This window comes from Chiloscyllium plagiosum, unplaced genomic scaffold (genome assembly GCF_037043375.1).
Source record: "Chiloscyllium plagiosum isolate Xiang-an unplaced genomic scaffold, Cpla_swu_hap1 HiC_scaffold_5, whole genome shotgun sequence".
Lineage (NCBI taxonomy): Eukaryota > Metazoa > Chordata > Chondrichthyes > Orectolobiformes > Hemiscylliidae > Chiloscyllium > Chiloscyllium plagiosum.
Genome location: NW_028270143.1, coordinates 6687886 through 6707437, shown reverse-complemented (window position 1 = coordinate 6707437; position 19552 = coordinate 6687886). Strand labels below are relative to the sequence as shown.

General features: G+C 43.3%; 1 protein-coding gene across 1 annotated transcript in view; it reads right to left on the bottom strand.

Annotated features, from left to right (window-relative positions):
- Nucleotides 1-19552, bottom strand: part of cpvl (carboxypeptidase vitellogenic like) — a 106657-nt gene that overhangs the window by 37426 nt on the left and 49679 nt on the right. The window contains exons 6-7 of the mRNA XM_043689523.2: nucleotides 12893-12972; nucleotides 11909-11975 (exon numbers count right to left, since the gene is read on the bottom strand). Of these exons, the coding sequence (XP_043545458.2) occupies nucleotides 11909-11975; nucleotides 12893-12972 (147 nt within the window). The remainder of the gene's footprint in view (nucleotides 1-11908; nucleotides 11976-12892; nucleotides 12973-19552) is intronic.

Below are 19552 nucleotides of genomic sequence, written 5' to 3'. Positions count from 1 at the left end.
ATTACAGCGCAGTACAGGCTCTTCGGCCCTTGATGTTGCGCCGACCTGTGAAACCAATCTGAAACCCACCTAACCTACACTATTCCATTTTCATCCATATGATTATCCAATGACCATTTAAATGCCCTTAAAGTTGGTGAGTCTCGTACTGTTGCAGGCAGGGCATTCCATGCCCCTACTACTCTCTGAATAAAGAAACTACCTCTGACATCTGTCCTATATCTATCACCCCTCAGTTTAAAGCTATGTCCCCTTATGTTAGCCATCACCATCTGAGGAAAAAGGCTCTCACTGTCCACCCTCTCTCTCACTCTCTGATTATATGTCTCAATTAAGTCACCTCTCAACCTTCTTCTCTCTAATGAAAACAGCCTCAAGTTCCTCAGCCTTTCCTCATACAACCTTCCCTCCATACCAGGCAACATCCTAGTAAATCTGTTCTGAACCCTTTCCAAAGCCTGCCACATCCTTCCTATAATGCAGTGACCAGAACTGTATGCAATACTCCAAGTGCGGCCACATCAGTACAGCTGCAACATGACCTTGTGGTTCTGAAATTCAATCCCTCTACCAATAAAAGCCAACACACCGTATGCCTTCTTAACAACCCTATCAACTTGAGAGGCAACGTTCAGGGATCTATGTACATGGACACTGAGATCTCTCTGCTTATCTACACTACCAGAGTCTTACCATTAGCCCAGGGTACTCCTTATTCCAGTTGCTCCTTCCAATGTGAATCACCTCACACTTTTCTGCATTAAACTCCAAATGCTACCTCTCAGCCCAGCTCTGCAGCTTATCAATGTCCCTCTGTAACCGCCAACATCCTTCGGCATTATTCATAATTCCACCGATCTTACTGCCATCTGCAAATTTACTAACCAATCCATCTACACTCTCATCCAGGCCATTTATAAAAATGACAAACAGCAGTGGCCCCAAAACAGATCCTTGCGGTACACCACTAGTAACTGAACTCCAGGATGAGCATTTCCCATCAACCACGACCCTTCGTCTTCTTTCAACTAGCCAATTTCTGATCCAAACTGCTAAATCACCCTCAATCCCATGCCTCTGTATTTTGTGCAATAGCCTACCATGGGGAACCTTATCAAACACCTTACTGAAATCCATACACACCACATCAACCACTTTACTCTCATCCCCCTGTTTGGTCATCTTCTCAAAAAACTCATTAAGGTTTGTGAGGCATGACCTAAAAATCCTTCATAAAACCATGTTGACTATCCTGAATCAACTTATTCCTTTCTGGGTGATTATAAATCCAATCTCTTTGTAACCTTTTCCAACACTTTACCCACAACCAAAGTAAGGCTCACTGGTCTATAATTACCAGGAATGTCTCTACTCCCCTTCTTGAATAAGAGGACAAAATTTGCTATCCTCCAGTCCTCTGGCACTATTCCTGTAGACAATAATGACAAAAGAATAAAGCCAAAGGCTCTGCAATCTCCTCCTTGCTTTTCCAGAGTATCATAGGATAAATCCCATCCAGGTAAAAACAATGACTGCAGATGCTGGAAATCAGATTCTGGAGTAGTGTGGTGCTGGAAAAGCACAGCAGTTCAGGCAGCATCAGAGGAGCAGGAAAATTGATGTTTCGGGCAAAAGCCCTTCATCAGGAATATAGGCAGAGTGCCTGAAGGGTGCAGAGATAGATGAGAGGAGGGTGGGGGTGTGGAGAAAGTAGCATAGGGTACAATAGGTGAGTGGGGGTGAGGATGAAGGTGATAGGTCAGAGAGGAGGGTGGAGTGGATAGGTGGAAAAGAAGATAGGCAGGTAGGACAAGTCATTGGGACAGTGCTGAGCTGGAAGTTTGGAACTGGGGTGAGATGGGGGAAGGGGAAACGAGGAAACTAGTGAAGTCCACATTGATGCCCTGGGGTTGAGGTGTTCCGAGGCGGAAGATGAGGCGTTCTTCCTCCAGGCGTCGGGTGGTGAGGGAGAGGCGGAGAAGGAGGCCCAGGACCTCCATGTCCTCGGCAGAGTGAGAGGGGGAGTTGAAATGTTGTGCTACAGGGCAGTGTGGTTGATTGGTGTGGGTGTCCCAGAGATGTTCCCTAAAGCGCTCTGCTAGGAGGTGTCCAGTCTCCCCAATGTAGAGGAGGCCGCATCGGGAGCAACGGATACAATAAATGATATTGGTGGATATGCAGGTAAAACTTTGATAGACAATAGACAATAGGTGCAGGAGTAGGCCATTCAGCCCTTCGAGCCTGCACCGCCATTCAACATGATCATGGCTGATCATTCCTAATCAGTATCCTGTTCCTGCCTTATCTCCATAACCCTTGATTCCACTATCCTTGAGAGCTCTATCCAACTCTTTCTTAAATGAATCCAGAGACTGGGCCTCCACTGCCCTCTGGGGCAGAGCATTCCACACAGCCACCACTCTCTGGGTGAAGAAGTTTCTCCTCACCTCTATCTTAAATGGTCTACCCCGTATTTTTAAGCTGTGTCCTCTGGTTCGGCACTCACCCATCAGCGGAAACATGTTTCCTGCTGCCAGAGTGTCCAATCCTTTCATAATCTTATACGTCTCAATCAGATCCCGTCTCAGTCTTCTAAACTCAAGGGTATACAAGCCCAGTCACTTCAGTCTTTCAGTGTAAGAATGAAAGTGGAAGGCTCCTTTAGGGCCTTGGATGGAAGTGAGGGAGGAGGTGTGGGCGCAGGTTTTGCAAGTCCTGCGCTGGAGAGGAAGGTGCCAGGACGGGAGGGTGGGTTGTTGGGGGGCGTGGACCTGACCAGGTAGTCACGGAGGGAATGGTCTTTGTGGAAGGTGGAAAGGGGTGGGGAGGGAAATATATCCCTGGTGGTGGGGTCTGTTTGGAGGTGGCGGAAATGTCAGCGGATGACTTGGTTTATGCGAAGGTTGGTAGGGTGGAAGGTGAGCACCAGGAGGGTTCTGTCCTTGTCTGAGGGCGGAGGTGCGGGATGTGAACGAGATGCGTTTGAGGGCATCTTTAACCACGGGGGGGGGGGGGGGTGGAGGGAAATTGTGGACTCTAAAGCTCTAAAGAAGGAGGCCATCTGGTGTGTTCTGTGGTGGAACTGGTCCTCCTGGGAGCAGATACAGCGTAGGCAGAGGAATTGGGAATACGGGATAGCATTTTAGCAGAAAGTAGGGTGGGAAGAGGTGTAATCCAGGTAGCTGTGGGAGTCGGTGGGTTTGTAAAAAATGTTGGTGTCAAGTCGGTCGTCATTAATCGAGATGGAGAGGTCCAGGAAGGGGAGGGAGGTGTCAGAGATGGTCCAGATAAATTTAAGGTCAGGGTGGAATGTGCTGGTGAAGTTGATGAATTGCTCAACCTCCTCGCGGGAGCATGAGGTGGCGCCAATGCAGTCATCAGTGTAGCGGAGGAAGAGGTGGAGAGCCAGTGTAATTACGGAAGATGGACTGTTCTACGTAGCCAACAAAGAGACAGGCATAGCTGGGGCCCATACGGGAGCCCATGGCTACTCCTTTGGTCTGGAGGAAGTGGGAGGATTCGAAGGAGAAATTGTTAAGGGTGAGGACCAGTTCAGCCAAACGAACGAGAGTATCGGTGAAAGGGTACTGTTGGGGATGTCAGGAGAGAAAGAAACGGAGGGCTTGGAGGCCCTGGTCATGGCGGATGGAAGTTATCTCAACGCCAACGGTATTTTCTCAGCAGAGAGCGGCGCGAGCTGGGCGGAAGTGAGGTTGGAGCGCAGAGCTGGTCGGGAAGGTAAGTGATTGATATTTGAGTGGGTGTGTTCAGGTATTTGGACAATTGGACTGCATTCTGCGGAAGGTGGGACCTGTACAAGCAGGACGGGTTGCACCTGAACCAGAAGGGCACCAATATCCTGGGGGGTAGGTTTGCTAGCACTCTTCCGGGGGGTTTAAACTAATTTGGCAGGGGGAATGGGATCCGGACTTGTAGTCCAGCAAGTAGGCTAGCTGTTTGTCAGGATGTCCAAGAACGTAGGGAGGCTGTGAAGAAGGTAGCACTGACAGGGAATACTTGCGGACACAGAGATGGGTTCAAGTGCGTATACTTCAACGCAAGGAGTATCAGAGATAAGGTGGATGAACTTAAAAGGCATGGATCGGTACCTGGGACTACGATGTTGTGGCCATCACGGAAACGTGGATTGAAGAGGGAAAGGAATGGTTGTTGGAGGTTCCTGGTTACAGATGTTTCAGTAAGATTAGGGAGGGTGGTAAAAAAAGGAGGGGGGGCGGTGTTGCTAATTAGAAATGGTATAACGGCTGCAGAAAGACAGTTCGAGGGGGATCTGACTTTGGAGGTAGTATGGGCTGAAGTCAGAAATAGGAAAGGAGCAGTCACCTTGTTGGGTGTTTACTATAGGCCCCCCAATAGCAGCAGAGATGTGGAGAAACAGATTGGGAAACAGATTTTGGAAAGGTGCAGAAGCCACAGGGTAGTAGTCATGGGCGATTTCAACTTCCCAAATATTGATTGGAAGCTCTTTAGATCAAATAGATTGAATGGGGCGGTGTTTGTGCAGTGTGTCCAGGAAGCTTTTCTAACTCAGTATGTAGATTGTCCGACCAGAGGGGAGGCCATTTTGGATTTGGTACTGAACCGGGACAAGTGATGGGCTTGTTAGTGGGTGAACATTTTGGTGATGGTGACCACAATTCTGTGACTTTCACCTTGGTTATGGAGAGAGATAAGTGCGTGCAACAGGGTAGGTTTTACAATTGGGGGAAGGGTAATTACGATGCTGTAAGACAGGATCTGAGGAGCATAAGTTGGGAGCATAGGCTGTCAGGGAAGGATGTCGTGGAAATGTGGAACTTTTTCAAGGAACAGATACGACGTGTCCTTGATATGTATGTACCTGTCAGGCAGGAAAGAAATAGTCGTGTGAGGGAACCTTGGTTGACGAGGGAGGTTGAATGTCTTGTAAAGAGGAAGAAGGAGGCTTACATAAGGTTGAGGAAACAGGGTTCAGACAGAGCAGTGGAGGGATACAGGATAGCCAGAAGGGACCTGAAGAAAGGGATTAGGAGAGCGAAGAGAGGGCATGAAAAATCTTTGGCGGATAGGATCAAGGATAACCCAAAGGCATTTTATGCGTATGTGAGAAACATGAGAATGACGAGAACGAGGGTAGGTCCGATCAAGGACAGTAGTGGGAGACTGTGTATTGAGTCGGAAGAGACAGGAGAGGTCTTGAATGAGTACTTTTCTTCAGTATTTACGAATGAGAGGGACCGTATTGTTGAAGAGGAGAGTGTGAAACGGACTGGTAAGCTAGAGGAGGTACTTATTAGGAAGGAAGATGTGTTGGACATTTTGAACAACTTGAGGATAGACAAGTCCCCCGGGCCTGATGGGATATATCCTAGGATTATGTGGGAAGAGAGGAAATTGCAGTACCGTTGGCAATGATCTTATCATCTTCACTGTCAACGGGGGTGGTACCAGGGGACTGGAGACTGGAGAGTGGGAGTGGTAGAGTCACAATCATTGGTAACCTTTAAGCGGCAATTGGATAGGTACATGGATGGGTGCTTAAGCTAGGACAAATGTTCGGCACAACATCGTGGGCCGAAGGGCCTGTTCTGTGCTGTATTGTTCTATGTTCTATGTTCTATAGAGGGATTGGATATCCATGGTGAAGATGAAGCGTTGGGGGCCGGGGAAACGGAAGTCTTGGAGGAAGTGGAGGGCATGGGTGGTGTCTCGAACGTATGTAGGGAGTTCCTGGACTAGGGGGCATAGGACAGTTTCGAGGTAGGTAGAGAGGAGTTCAGTGGGGCAGGAGCATACTGAGACATTTATCTCTCCACCCTTCTGGCACTCTGCCTGTATTTCTGATGAAAGGCTAAATTCCATCCGGCCCAGGGGACTTACCTATTTTCACACTTTCCAGAATTGATAACACCTCCTCCTTATGAACCTCAATCCCACCAAGTCTAGTAGCCTGTATGTCAGTATTCTCTTTGACAACATTATCTTTTTCCAGTGTGAATACTGACAAAAAGTATTCATTCAGCGCTTCTCCTATCTCCTCGAACTCCACGCACAACTTCACACTACTGTCCTCGATTGGCCCTAATCTTTCTTTGGTCATTCTTTTATTCCTGATATACCGATAGAAAGCTTTAGGGTTTTCCTTGATCCCACCTGCCAATGACCCCTCATGTCTCCTCCTGGCTCTTCTTAGCTCTCTATGTCGTTCCTGGCTAACCTGTAACTCTCAAGTGCCCTTAATGAGCCTTCACATCTCATTCTTACATAATCCTTCTTCCTCTTGACAAGAGATTCAACTTCTTTAGTAAACCACAGCTCCCTCACTAAACCACTTCCTCCCTGCCTGACAGGTACATACTTATCAAGGACCCACAGTAGCTGTTCCTTGAATAAGCTCCACATTTCAATTGTGCCCATCCCCTACAGTTTCCTTCCCCATCCTATGTATTCGAAGTCTTGCCTAATCACATCATAATTGCCTTTCCCCCAGCAATAACTCTTGTCCTGCGGTATATACCTATCCCTTTCCATTACTAAAGCAAACATAATTGAATTGTGGTCACTATCACCAAAGTGCTCACCTACCTCAATATCTAACATTTGGCCAGGTTCATTACCCAGTACTAAATCTAATATGGCCTTGCCCCTTGTTGAAAAATGTATTGCTGGAAAAGTGCAGCAGGTCAGGCAGCATCCAAGGAGCAGGAGAATCGACATTTCGGGCAAAAGCCCTTCTTCAATTGTTGCTCCTTGTTGGTCTGTCTACATACTGTGTCAGGAAACCCTCCTGCACACACTGGACAAAAACTGACCCATCTAAAATACTCAAACTATAGTATTTCCAGTCAATATTAGGAAAGTTAAAGACCCCCATAACAACTACCCTGTTACTCTCATTCCTATCCAGAATTATCTTTGCTATCCTTTCCACTACATCCCTGGAACTATTCGGAGGCCGATAGAAAACTCCCAACAGGGTAACCTCTCCTTTCCTGTTCCTACCTTCAGCCCACACTACCTCAGTAGACAATCCTCAAACATCCTTCCTGCCACCGTAATACTGTCCTTGACTAACAATGCTACACCTCCCCCTCTATTACCATCTTCCCTGTTCTTAATGAAACATCTAAATCCCAGAACCTGCAACAACCATTCCTGTCCCTGCTTTATTCATGTCTCCAAAATGGCCACAACATCGAAGTCCAAGGTACCACCCCATGCTGCAAGTTCACCCACCTTTTTCCCGGATGTTCCTGGCGTTGAAGTAGACATACTTCAAACCACCTTCCTGCTCGCCGTGCACTCTTTCAACCTTAAAACCTTATGTCTGGCTTCACAATTCTCAACCTCCTGGACATTGCAACTACAATTTAGGTTCCCATCTGCCTGCTGAATTCGTTTAAATCCTCCCGAATTTAGCAAATTGTCCCCCCAGGGTATTGTTACCCCTCTGGTTCAGGTGTCGACCATCCTGTTTATGGAGGTTCCACCTTCCCCAGAATGAGCCCCAATTATCCAGGTTTCCAAAACCCTCTCTCCTGCACTATCCCTGTAGCCACGTGTTCAACTCCTCTCTCTCCTATTCCTCACCTCACTAGCACGTGGCGCAGGCAATGAACTAGAGATAACAACTCTGTTTGTTCTAGCTCTAAGCTTCCATCCTAGCTCCCTGAAATTCTGCCTTAAATCCCCATCCCTTTTCCTGCCTATGTCATTAGTGCCTATTGGACCATGATTTGGGGCTGCTCCTCCTCCCCGTCAAGAATCCCGAAAACACGATCCAAGACATCATGATCTCTGGCACCTGGGAGGCAACACACCAACTGTGACCTACATTCCAATACAAATGCACATGCACAGTGCATGCATACAATTATGTCAATGACCCTTTATTATTGATCTTTCTAAGAGAAACAGTCCTTCCTATCCACTCAATTATCATAAATTACGTCAGTTGACACCCCTCTTCAGCCTCCTCAGTTCCAAAGAATCCAACCCCAGTTTATCCATTCCCACCCTATCACGGAAATCCTTGTCTGAATTCCTGTTGTTCAATTTCTAACTCTGCCATAGTGGCAAAATAGCTCTTTTTGAAATCACAAATGATTGTGACAAAGCTCAATTTTTTCCTGCTCCTCCTCAACCTGTCTGAGCTTTTGACATGGCTGAGCACACCATTCTCTTCCAATGTCACTTCACTGTCAGCAAGCTGTGTTGGACTGCACTCATATTTCCATTCTTATCTCTAACTGTAGCCAGAATATCAATGGTAATGGCTTCTCTTCCCACTGCTGCACCATTTTCGCTGGTGTTCTCCAAGGATCCCTCCTTGGCTGTATTCATTTGGCTGACATCATCCAAAAGTACAGCATTATTGTTCACACTTATACTGTTGACACCCAGCTGTACCTCACCACCACCTCTCTTGACACCTCCCCGATGCTAAATTATCAGAGATCATGTGACATCCAGTACTGGATGGGCAGAAATTTCCAACTATTAAATCTTGATGCGGTGAAAACCTTTGTTTCCAAAGACTGCTCCCTTCCTACCAACTCCATCCCTCTCTCTGGAACAGTCTGGGCTTTATCCCATCTCTTCACAGCTTTATGGTCACATGATCTTGAATGGGCTTCCAACCTCATTCTTAAAGTCATCACTAAGACAGCCTCATTCCATTTTCATGATACTGTCCGATATTAGTCTTTGTGTTTGTCACATTCTGTGGGATTTCTTTGCCTATCAAGAGCACAATCATGAAATGGTAAATGGAAGTCTTACCTCTGCGAATAGCTAGAACAGAGGAGAATTAGAGTTATCTCCAGAGTACAAGGAATACTGAGGAATGGCCCCTACTGAAGCAAATACCTTAAAGATGGCATTATCTTATAAGGACAGTATCAGGGAAAGCACGAAGTGGATAACGTACATAGTTACAAACTGTATTGTTAAGTTGATAATGCTTGTTTAAGTATTTGTACTCAATAATGTTTATGTTCTTATTTAAAAATGTGCAATTTCAAGGTATAGTTTTATTGGTTAAAATGAAGTATTTGATTTCTCCAGTCCGAAGCCAAACTGCAGATACAGAGCAAGTTGCTACCACAATTTGTAGATGCTCTTCATGCTGGTCACCACTGAATGGAAGTCAGCATTCAACAGCTGAAGAAATGACTTGGCAAAGCTTTGGACCTTATAGGCTGTTTTCCCAAACTTTGATAGAAACTGCCTCTGAAATCCTCATTCATACCCATTTACCTCTCGACTGGACTATTCCAATGTATTCCTGGCTGGGACGCTACATTCTAACCTCTAAAGACTTGAGGGCATTTAAATCTTTGCTGCTCATGGCTTAGCTTGTACCAAGTCCCATTCTCCAATACCCCTGTGCTCACTGGGCTACATTCGCCCTCAGTCAAGCTATGTCTTCATTTCCAAATTTTATTTTATTTTAAATTCACTCACAGAATGTGAATTTCACTGGCTAGGCCAGCATTTATTGCCAATGTCTCATTGCCCAGAGGCCAGTTAAGATCTACATCGGCCAGGCAAAGGCAGCAATTTCTGTCCCTAAAGGGGAACCAGATAAGATTTACTGACAACTGACAAGGTTTTCATGGTCATTAGATTCTGAATCCAGATTTTTAAAAAAAATTGAATTCAAATTCCACTTCCTGCCACGGTGAGATTTGAACCCAAGTCCCAAACCATTACTTGGGTCTCAATATTAATAGTCTGGTGCTAATAACATTAGGCATTCCCTCCATATCTCTAATGTCCACATTTATAATCCTCAGAGATATCGGTGTTTCTCTAATTCTGGCCTAATGAGGATTCCAACTTAAATTGCTCTACCATTGGTGACTGCATTCAGTTTCCTAGGTTCAAACTCTGGAATACCTTCCCTACCCTAAACTATCCACCTCAATATCTTAGTTTAAGACACTCAGGAAAACCTACCTCTTTGACAAAGCATTTGGTCATCTAATCGAATATCTCGATGTAGCTTGGTGTCATAATTTGTTTTCTAAATTTGAAGAAGCACTTGTGGTGTGACATTATATTAAATGCATTTTTATTACAAACATAAGTCATTGTTGTATCTCCACTTAAGTCTAAATTATTGAGATAGACATATTGTGGGCAGCACGGTGGCACAGTGGTTAGCACTGCTGCCTCACAGCGCCGGAGACCAGGGTTCAATTCCCGCCTCAGGCGACTGACTGTGTGGAGTTTGCACATTCTCCCAGTGTCTGTGTGGGTGTCCTCCGGGTGCTCCGGTTTCCTCCCACAGTCCAAAGATGTGCAGGTCAGATGAATTGGCCATGCTAAATTGCCCGTAGTGTTAGGTAAGGGGTAAATGTAGGGTATGGGTGGGTTGCGCTTCGGCGGGTTGGTGTGGACTTGTTGGGCCGAAGGGCCTGTTTCCACACTGTAATCTAATCTAATCTAATCAGAGAATGATGAAAAGTGAGGGACTGAAAACTGAGTCATGGCCCTGACCCCACGGGAAACAACAGTCCAGACACAAAAGCACCAGTCAGCTATTACCCTTGCTTTCCTATCACAATGAATTTTGCATCAAACTTGACACAATGTCTTGGATTCTATGGGCTTTAACTTTTCTGAACACTGTTCCATGTGGTATCTTATCAAAAGTCTTCTGAAAATTCATTTAGGTTACATCAAACGGAGGGATAAAGACAAACATTTATTTATGTAATGTCTTATCTAACATCGCCACACCACAAAATGATGTGCAGAATTGCAACTATTGGTTAAATCGATGTGACAGAATAAAAATCAAGAAATGCTATGAATGACCAGCTCAGTTCTTTTTTGTTTGGTGGCGTTGATGGAGGGATCGAATGTTGGCCCAGACACCAAGGCAAACTCTCTACTGTCGGGATTTTCTACATCAAACTGGCATGATATTTTATGTAGAGCTGAAAATGTGTTGCTGGAAAAGCGCAGCAGGTCAGGCAGCATCCAGGGAACAGGAGAATCGACGTTTCGGGCATAAGTCCTGAAGAAGGGCTTATGCCTGAAACGTCGATTCTCCTGTTCCCTGGATGCTGCCTGACCTGCTGCGCTTTTCCAGCAACACATTTTCAGCTCTGATCTCCAGCATCTGCAGACCTCACTTTCTCCTGATATTTTATGTAAAGGAGTACACTTCAACTGTGCAATACTGGATTAAAGTTTCAGCTTAGAATATAAGGTCAAAGGCAAATTTCCTCCTTTTGTGTTTTGGTGTCAATAATTGCTAACTATTTAGAATGGAGAGTGAAGAGAGGTTTAAGGATTGTATTGGTGCCTTCTGATTTCATTCATTTACATCAGAGAAGTACTTAATATCACAATTTGCTGAGTTGAATGCATGAGTTGTACTAAACATCCATATGAATATTAGAAAACAAATCAAACATAATGGAAGCTGGTGGTAAAAGTACATTCAAGTCACAACAGATTTCCGAAACAATTGCAATTAATGATCATTGATGTTACTCCAAAAAAAATAAATTATAATGATCATGAATCTTTTCACTGTTTACACAATTACATCAAATGAATAATCTCCAAAGCAGTTTTATGAATTTCGCACCAAAATAGAAAGTCAATCTCTAAACTGTTCTCAACCAACACCTTGAACAGGCATATACCTTCCACACTATGTTCTAGGTTATATACTGAAATTATGAAGACAGAAACCATCAAAATGTTCCACCATGTATACCAACACATCCTGGAATGAAAGGGAGAAAAGGGTCAACGTGCTTTTCAGAAAATATATAGTTGTATCTTTCAAGCATCATGTAACCAATAATACTGTTTCTTCCCCAAGTACAGAGTCAAAACAGAGGCAATGGTTTGTTAAATACATAAATAAAAAAATTAGATGACCCACCTCTCCTGTAGCATAGAAATCATTCTGCTGATATTCATAGAATATCTGAAAGAACTGGATTAGGGCACTGCAAAAGAAAAGCACATTAAAATGTTCCATTTTGTATTAATCCTGTGACTGTACTTTACATCCAACAATTTGAGAACAGCATTTTATTCTTTTCAAGTGTTTCATATGTAAACAGGAACAATCCCATCTACACTGATAGAAAAACAATGTGATTTCACTACAGGTCCGAAAATCTTTGCCAGTTTATGGAAGACAGTCATTCGTTCAGTGTTCAGTAATCACTAACAAATCCAATTAATTTTCCTTAGTTAACTTTTTAAACTAACATTTAACCAGCATGAGTAACAGTGCAGCTTCAATGCAGATTTGAAGTTACTGATCCTACCTTCAATACAACCAACCTCAAGTCACCAGTGAAGACCAAAACAAGATGCTTTGCATTTCACTTACTGAGTGTTTAAGGACCATGTTTATGGGCAATATTCCAGCACACGGCTTGGAAAACAGCTAAGCACGTGACTAAACCTAACATTGGTTGGGGAGGAGATGGACAGATAGTCGCAGTATGAAGTAAATTTTGTGACCAGAAGAGTCTGTCTCATTTCATGACAGAATTTCTGAAAATTCAATTAATATGAAGTAGGCGTTTCACAAAGGCCTCACTCTACAGAGCTTCAATAAATTTGCATTGGTGCAGAGTTCAACTGGAGGGTCACCACACTTCAGGTGAAAGGGTGAGGCTGAGAAGATAGGGACCCACATGGTGACCTTAGCTGTGAAGTCCACGTAGTTGGCATCACTCTACATCACAACACAGATGTAGGCATCTGTGCCTTTTGAGGGCCCAGCCAACGACACAGAATGAGGCAGCAATATGAACTGAACTGGTCACATTAAGGGCATTTACTGAAGGAATAGGAAAATACATTGCTGTTTGTTTAAACGTATAAATACAAATTGTACAAATGTACTGACCTGTACAGGTCCCTTCCTACATCATCTTCATTTTGTGCATAGCCTTCATCGTGGTTAGTAAAGCTGAAGCCAGTGCCAACCTAATGTCCAAGAGTAATGAAATGTTATCTCTACATAAATTACATTGAAGAAAATACTGACACATACTCCACATGGCAGAATGGCTGGAGATTGTTTGGACCAGGCTGAATTGCGTGTGTACGCATATGCGCGTGGTTTGGGAGGGTGGCAGTGGGTGGGTAAGATTACAGTTAGAGATGGGGGTAGGTCTCCTCAGTTGAGGAAAAATGCGGTGCTGTCTCAGCCAGCCTTTTGAGGGCCCAGTAGATGTGACACATATATAAATTGAGAGAATGCAACAACATCCTTGCAGAAAGCTGGGTGTGAGGTGCTGTACTCGAGCTAACTATGGGAGTTGGTGGGTTGATAATGAATGTTGGCAGGCAGCTGATCCTCAGAAATGGAAATGGTGAAGTCAAAGAAGAGAAGGAATAAGTCAGAGATGGACCAGGTGAAGGTGGAAGAAGAATGAGATTAGAAGCAAAAGCTGCTGATCTTGTGTGGACAACAGCAGGAAGCAGGTCAGATGGTCCAGATGCAGGCTCACCAATGCGCTGTACAATTAGAGCTAAATCTCCCTATTCCTGTACTCCAAACACAGAGACATCAATACAAATACATACAAAACATATGCATTAGGAACAGGAGTAGGCCATTCTGCCCCTCAAACATGACTGGATTAGATTGTAACCTCAAATCCACATTCCCACCTGTTACTAGTGACTTTCATCCCTTGCTTAACAAGAATCTATCTATCTCTGCTGAAAAAGAATAACAGACTCTGCTTCCACTATCTTTTCAGGAAGAGAATTCCAAAGATTCTCAAATCTCTGCGTAAAACGATTACTTCATCTGTTTTAAATGACTGACCTCTGATTTTCGACTGACCCTTTGTTCAGATTCTCCTAGAAAAGAAAACATGCTCTCCAAATCAGTCCTGCAAGACGCCTTAGGATATTTTGTGTTTCAAATAAAGGTCAACATGGGTATATGCATTCCTAATTGCAGGATATACCCTGCATGCTAACTCTCTGCATATCTTGCCTGAGCAAAATGAATCTCCTTGAACGTCAACACTTAAAATATTGAAAGATTCTCTGCTCTTCTCTACTTCTGACCAATGTGAATAACTTCACACTTACCTACATTTTTGGCCATCTTGCATCTTGTTGCACAATCACTCAACATGTTTCTATCTTGTTACAAAATCTGAAACAAAAAACAATCTGCCCCTATCTTTATACAGCCATTTTTTGTGTCAATTGTCACAGCTCACCTTTCCATCTAGCTTTGCATCATCTGCAAACCTAGGTACATTACTTCGCAGCTCTTCAGCTACGTCACCAATGTAGACTGTAAACAGCCGAGACCTCAGCCACTGCCTGTCAACATGAAAATTCCATCTCTGCCCACTGTTTCCTGTCCATTAATGCTATTATACTATTTTCAATTTCCTGAGCTCTAACCTTGCCTTTAACCTGTTATGTGGCACCTTATCAGAATGGCGTTTGGAAATTGGTATACCATATCTGCTAGTTTGCCTTTACCTACCTTACTGAGTACCTCCTCAAAAAAAAGCCAATAAATTTGTCAAACAGCATTTCCCCTAGTAAAACTGAAATGACTTGTTGTAATCATATTATGCATTGTTAAGACTTGTGTAATAATAGATTCCAGCATTTTCCAAAAATTGATGTTCAAGTAACTGCTGCTCGAGTTCCCAATTCTTAAATCGAAGGAATTTTGGAAAATAATGACTAGTGCAACCACTATTTCCTCCTGTATCTCTTTTTAAACTCAAGGATGTAGGCATCAGGTCATGGGAATGTGTCACATTTTAGACTCTTAAGTTTCTCCTTTATCCTTTCCTTCTTGATATTAATTTCCTTACTTTTTATAGTCTCTAGTATACTACTTATTTCAGAATGAACATGTCTTATCCTATAAAGACAGGAAAATAAAATTGTTCAGTGTCTCAGTCATTTCCTCATTGCCCATAATATTTTCTCTTGCACTTTAGAGGTCAATGTTTATATTAGCTCTCTTTGTTTTTATATGTCTGTAAAAGCTCCTACAATCTGTTTCCGCATACCTGGCTAGTTTACTGTTGTATTCTGTTTTTCCTTATCATCAAATTTTTGACAGTTCTTTGCTGGTTTCTAAAATACTCTCAGACTTGTTATTATTTTCACTTATAATAGGAGCCTGCTCTTTTAGCCTCATACAATACTTAAGTTACTGAGTGAGCTTCGGACATATTTTTCTTGTAGAGGTTTTGTTGTTTTAATGGAATGCATATTTATTAAACATTCTGAATTATTTCTTTAAATGTCTCCCATGTTTATTTTGAAGTAAGTGGAAACAGAGACTTTAAAATCAATTGCAGCATTGCTATTACCATATTAGTTCAAATCTGGCAACTCGGCAGAGGCTGTAGGTTAGACCAGGAAATGGCCTCAGAATCACATTAACTCAAACAGAAGATAGACATTCAAAAGAATAGAGTGCAAGTATCTGTGGTTTTGGAATGTACAGGGTAAAGGTGCCAGTAAGAGGCTTGCCAATCTCTGGGCCAGCTGCAGAGCTGAAATAAATCGAATCCAGTGGGACTTTCTACATCAATAACTTTAGGCTGAGTGTATAGAATAGCAGAATGTATATTCATGACTCTCCTCCATCTTGGTTTTGGAGTGCTATTTGTGAGTCCTTGCGGAGGCTTCCATCTGTGACTCCATGTGGCTTTTCTTTGGCATCATGGGGGTCTAGCCTGGGATTCCAATGGAGGACTTGGGTCCTTGAGCCTAGAGCTGTGAAACGGACTAACTTCTCTTTCTAAAATTACAGGTTGTTCTGACATAATATGCGTTTTGTTAACACAAATTGGCTATAATGGGATTGATGAATTGTGGACACTGTTTGGATAACATAAACTTTCTACTGATAGGGTATAGCAAATTTTCTGGAGATTTCATACAGCGCCATTTTTATTTTACAGTGCAGCACTGCAGAGGAACGTAAGTGTCAAGTTATAGCAGAATGACTTGTGGAAGAATTTTTTATTTCCTTACTTTTCTAATTTATTAGTGTGATTTTGTACTTTTGAAGGTCTGTAACGCTGGACCTTTCTTTATATTTCTATTTTTCCTCCTAAGAATTTATACTGAAGAATCTGTACCTAGATACCTTTGTATCTAAGATGGCGCCATAAGTGGCAACTTAGAGTCATAGAATCATAGAGGAACTGCTAAAGGCCTTTCCGCACTCGGGGCAGCTGAAAGGCCTTTCCTCTGTGTGGACCCGCTGGTGGGTCAACAGGGCAGAGGAATTGCTGAAGGCCTTCCCCCACTCTTGGCAGGAGAATGGCCTCTCCCCAGTGTGGCTGCGCCGATGAATCTCCAGGGCAGGAGGGGCACAAAAGCCTTTCCCACAGTTGCCACACTTCCATGGCTTCTCCAAAGGGTGGGATTCCTCAGGTTTCTCCATTGCCGAAGCTTCAGTTGCACACAAAGCCATGTCCAGCCCCTCCCTGCCGTGAATTCCTCTTTCCAGGTCATATAGCAGTTACACGCTCCACACTCAGTGCACTGCAACAGTAGGGTCTCTCATCCAGTCCCAGTGAAGCTGAAACGTACTCAGACAGGAACCAAAAAGCTTTGCTCCTCCTCACAGAATCATAGTTGAAAATTGTTGTGGTCCTGGAGAGTCAATGTCGAAAAGTGCGATCCTGGAAAAGCACAGCAGGTCAGGCAGCATCCGACGAACTTGTAAACTTTTCACTGAACTCACGTGAGTACATGTGACAATAAAGCTAATTCAATTCATTTCAAACTTCATGACTATGCACTTCTCTGAACACTTGTGTTCTTGTAACCAATGTCACAGGCTGTTTGTGAAGGAATGGGGAGGTGGAAAAGGGATGCTGCACTATGGTTAAAAGATTTGTGGCATTGAGGTCAGTTGGTTAATGATGCCCAGGATCCTGTTTAATTAATCAACAGTGGTGTTGTTAATGGGAGTTGCCAGCTTTGACCATGGGATTGGGATTTGGTATCAAACTGCCCACAGCTTGAAACCATTTCCAGATTTCCTTTTTTTAAAACATAACTTGAGCGAGCCTTTGAAAAAAAAGAGGCTGAGACCCAGGGATTTGTGTTAGCATCCTTTGCCAGTAGATGGCATCAGCCAACAGGAGGTGGCAGCCAATACCATTTCCTTTGAGTTTGCTAGTGGCAGGTAGAGACTATGACTGTACTTTGGCTTTAAGGGGTGTATATTGTCCTGGCTTTTCAACCACAGTAGGCACTACTACTACTACCTGTGATCCAGCTAAATCATTACCAAGGATAAACTGCATTTCCAGAACTGAGCATTTCTTATTACTCCTACCACCACTTTCACTGAACTCTCCAACCTCATTTAAATAATAGAACATTGCTCTTCTCACTATGAATTCCACATATTACCACTTTTTCTGGCATTACTCCTTCTGGATTATGTAGCTCCTCATCTCTCACCAAAGATGGACTTTCTCCGGTATCTCTTAACATTTTTTTTTGTACTCCTCCTGGTATACATGAGTAAACCTTACCCACACTAGTAAATTCTTTAAGGTGATCTGGCACTTTCTTCTCAACTAATCCCTGACCAGGTTGTACATTCTGGTGCAGCTTGTCAGCTTCCAATGTACTTGCCTTTACCACTTCAACAAAACTCACTGGTTTATCCTGTTTTCCCACACCTGTCTTCCCAGTGTTTTTTCAAAACCACCAACACCGTGATTTCACACGTTTTACCCTATTACATTGAAAACACCTGAGCTTTTTCCCATCTTGCTCCCCCTCATAGGTTACCACAGGGTAAAAAGGAAAACTATATCTACTTTCTTCAATGAGATCTCATTTGCCCTTACCACCGGAGGATTTCTCTTTTCTCCAGTTTCTATCTCTTACAGATTGAAGTTGATGTTGGAAGCCAAACTTGGATCTATGAACCAACTCATTATCATTGGCCCCTTCAGCTGCTAACCTTGTTTTAACCCTCTGCTCTTTCAAGAGTTCTCACTACTTCAGGAAGTGAATTTTTGAACTCCTCCAAAATAACCGTCTAAGATGTCATATGTTTGATGTACTTTCAATGCCCTTACCCACCTATCAAAATCACTTTGTTTGATCCTTTCAAAGTCCATGTATGTTTGACTATGTTCCCTCCTTAGATTCCTAAAACATTGTAGGCCGCTGGTACTCGTTCATATGCACAGAAACCTCCCCTGACAGTCACACAAACTACTCACTAACTGTACATACCAACTTTGTTTGAATCAACAATACCCATGTGGTCATTGGCCATTTCTTTCATCTAGCCACTTTCTCAGATGAAATGAAAACATTCCATCCTTCTCATTGAACTTAGGCAATACTTGAACATATTTAAACAGATCCCCACCAGGCCTTAGACTACGATGGGATTGCCTTCCGTCACTGTCCTTATCACTATTCCTACCTTTCACCTCTACCTCTGCCATTTTAAGTGAACTTTAAGATTTTTCCTTTCCTTTTTCCTCTGCTTTTAATTGTAATTCAAACTATTTCACTTCCTTTTCTCTTGCTCTTGCCTCTAATTCAGCTTCAGCTGTGACTAAGTTTCAGCCATTTCCAATGATTCTGATCGCACTCCTGGCAATTGTAAATATTATGCTATTGCCACAGTTACTTCCTCTTATCTCACAGACACAGGCAACTCCAATTTGTTTGCCAATTCTGAAGGTTTTGCCTTGCTCATTTTCTGTAAAAACACCTGAAGTGATTTCTTCCACCCCACAGGAAACTCTTAATAACTGAAAGAGCCATTATTGCCCAAGGCACAGCTTATTTAAACCAACTGAGTTCAACACCAGAAATTTAAAAAAAAAAAGCAACACTCACCCCTCACTGCCAATAATTCTAAGTGCAAACTGGAATTAGAGATTTTGATCCCAGACGAGCCCCCAATTTGTTATGGGCCAGAGCAAGCCCCCTCAAAACACATCAAGGAGATAACCTAGACTCTGGCTTTTTCTTATTTTAAAGACAAGTGCCAGGTGTTGTGTTTCAGTTGCAGTTCGATTGGTGAAATTACCAAGCTTGAAGTAAAACCCACTTTATTCATATGCTATAGTTAAATCACAGACAAAATAAAAATAAAAGAAGAATTGGCTTAACTGTAACTCTACCAAAATACTTCAGAAAATAAGAAACCACTCATCAACTGTTCAATATAGTAACATTCCATTAGCACACCCTTGGCAAAGGCAAAGTCAGTAAAACAGGTTGTCTCACATGCAATTGTAGCAGCAGGAAGAGAATCCCCAGCTTTTAGCTGTAGCAGAGAGAGAGAGCGCAAGTGAGCATGAGAGGGAGAAAGCAAGTGAGCATGAGAGGGCAAGAGAGAGACAGTGAGAGAGGGCAAGAGAGAGACAGTGAGGGAGGGCGAGAGAGAGACAGCGCTAGACAGGGCGAGAGAGAGAGACAGCGAGAGATAGTGATAGATAGACAGATATGAGAGAGATAGACAGACAGACAGACAGACACACACAGACAGAGAGACAGACAGATGTAGCAGTTT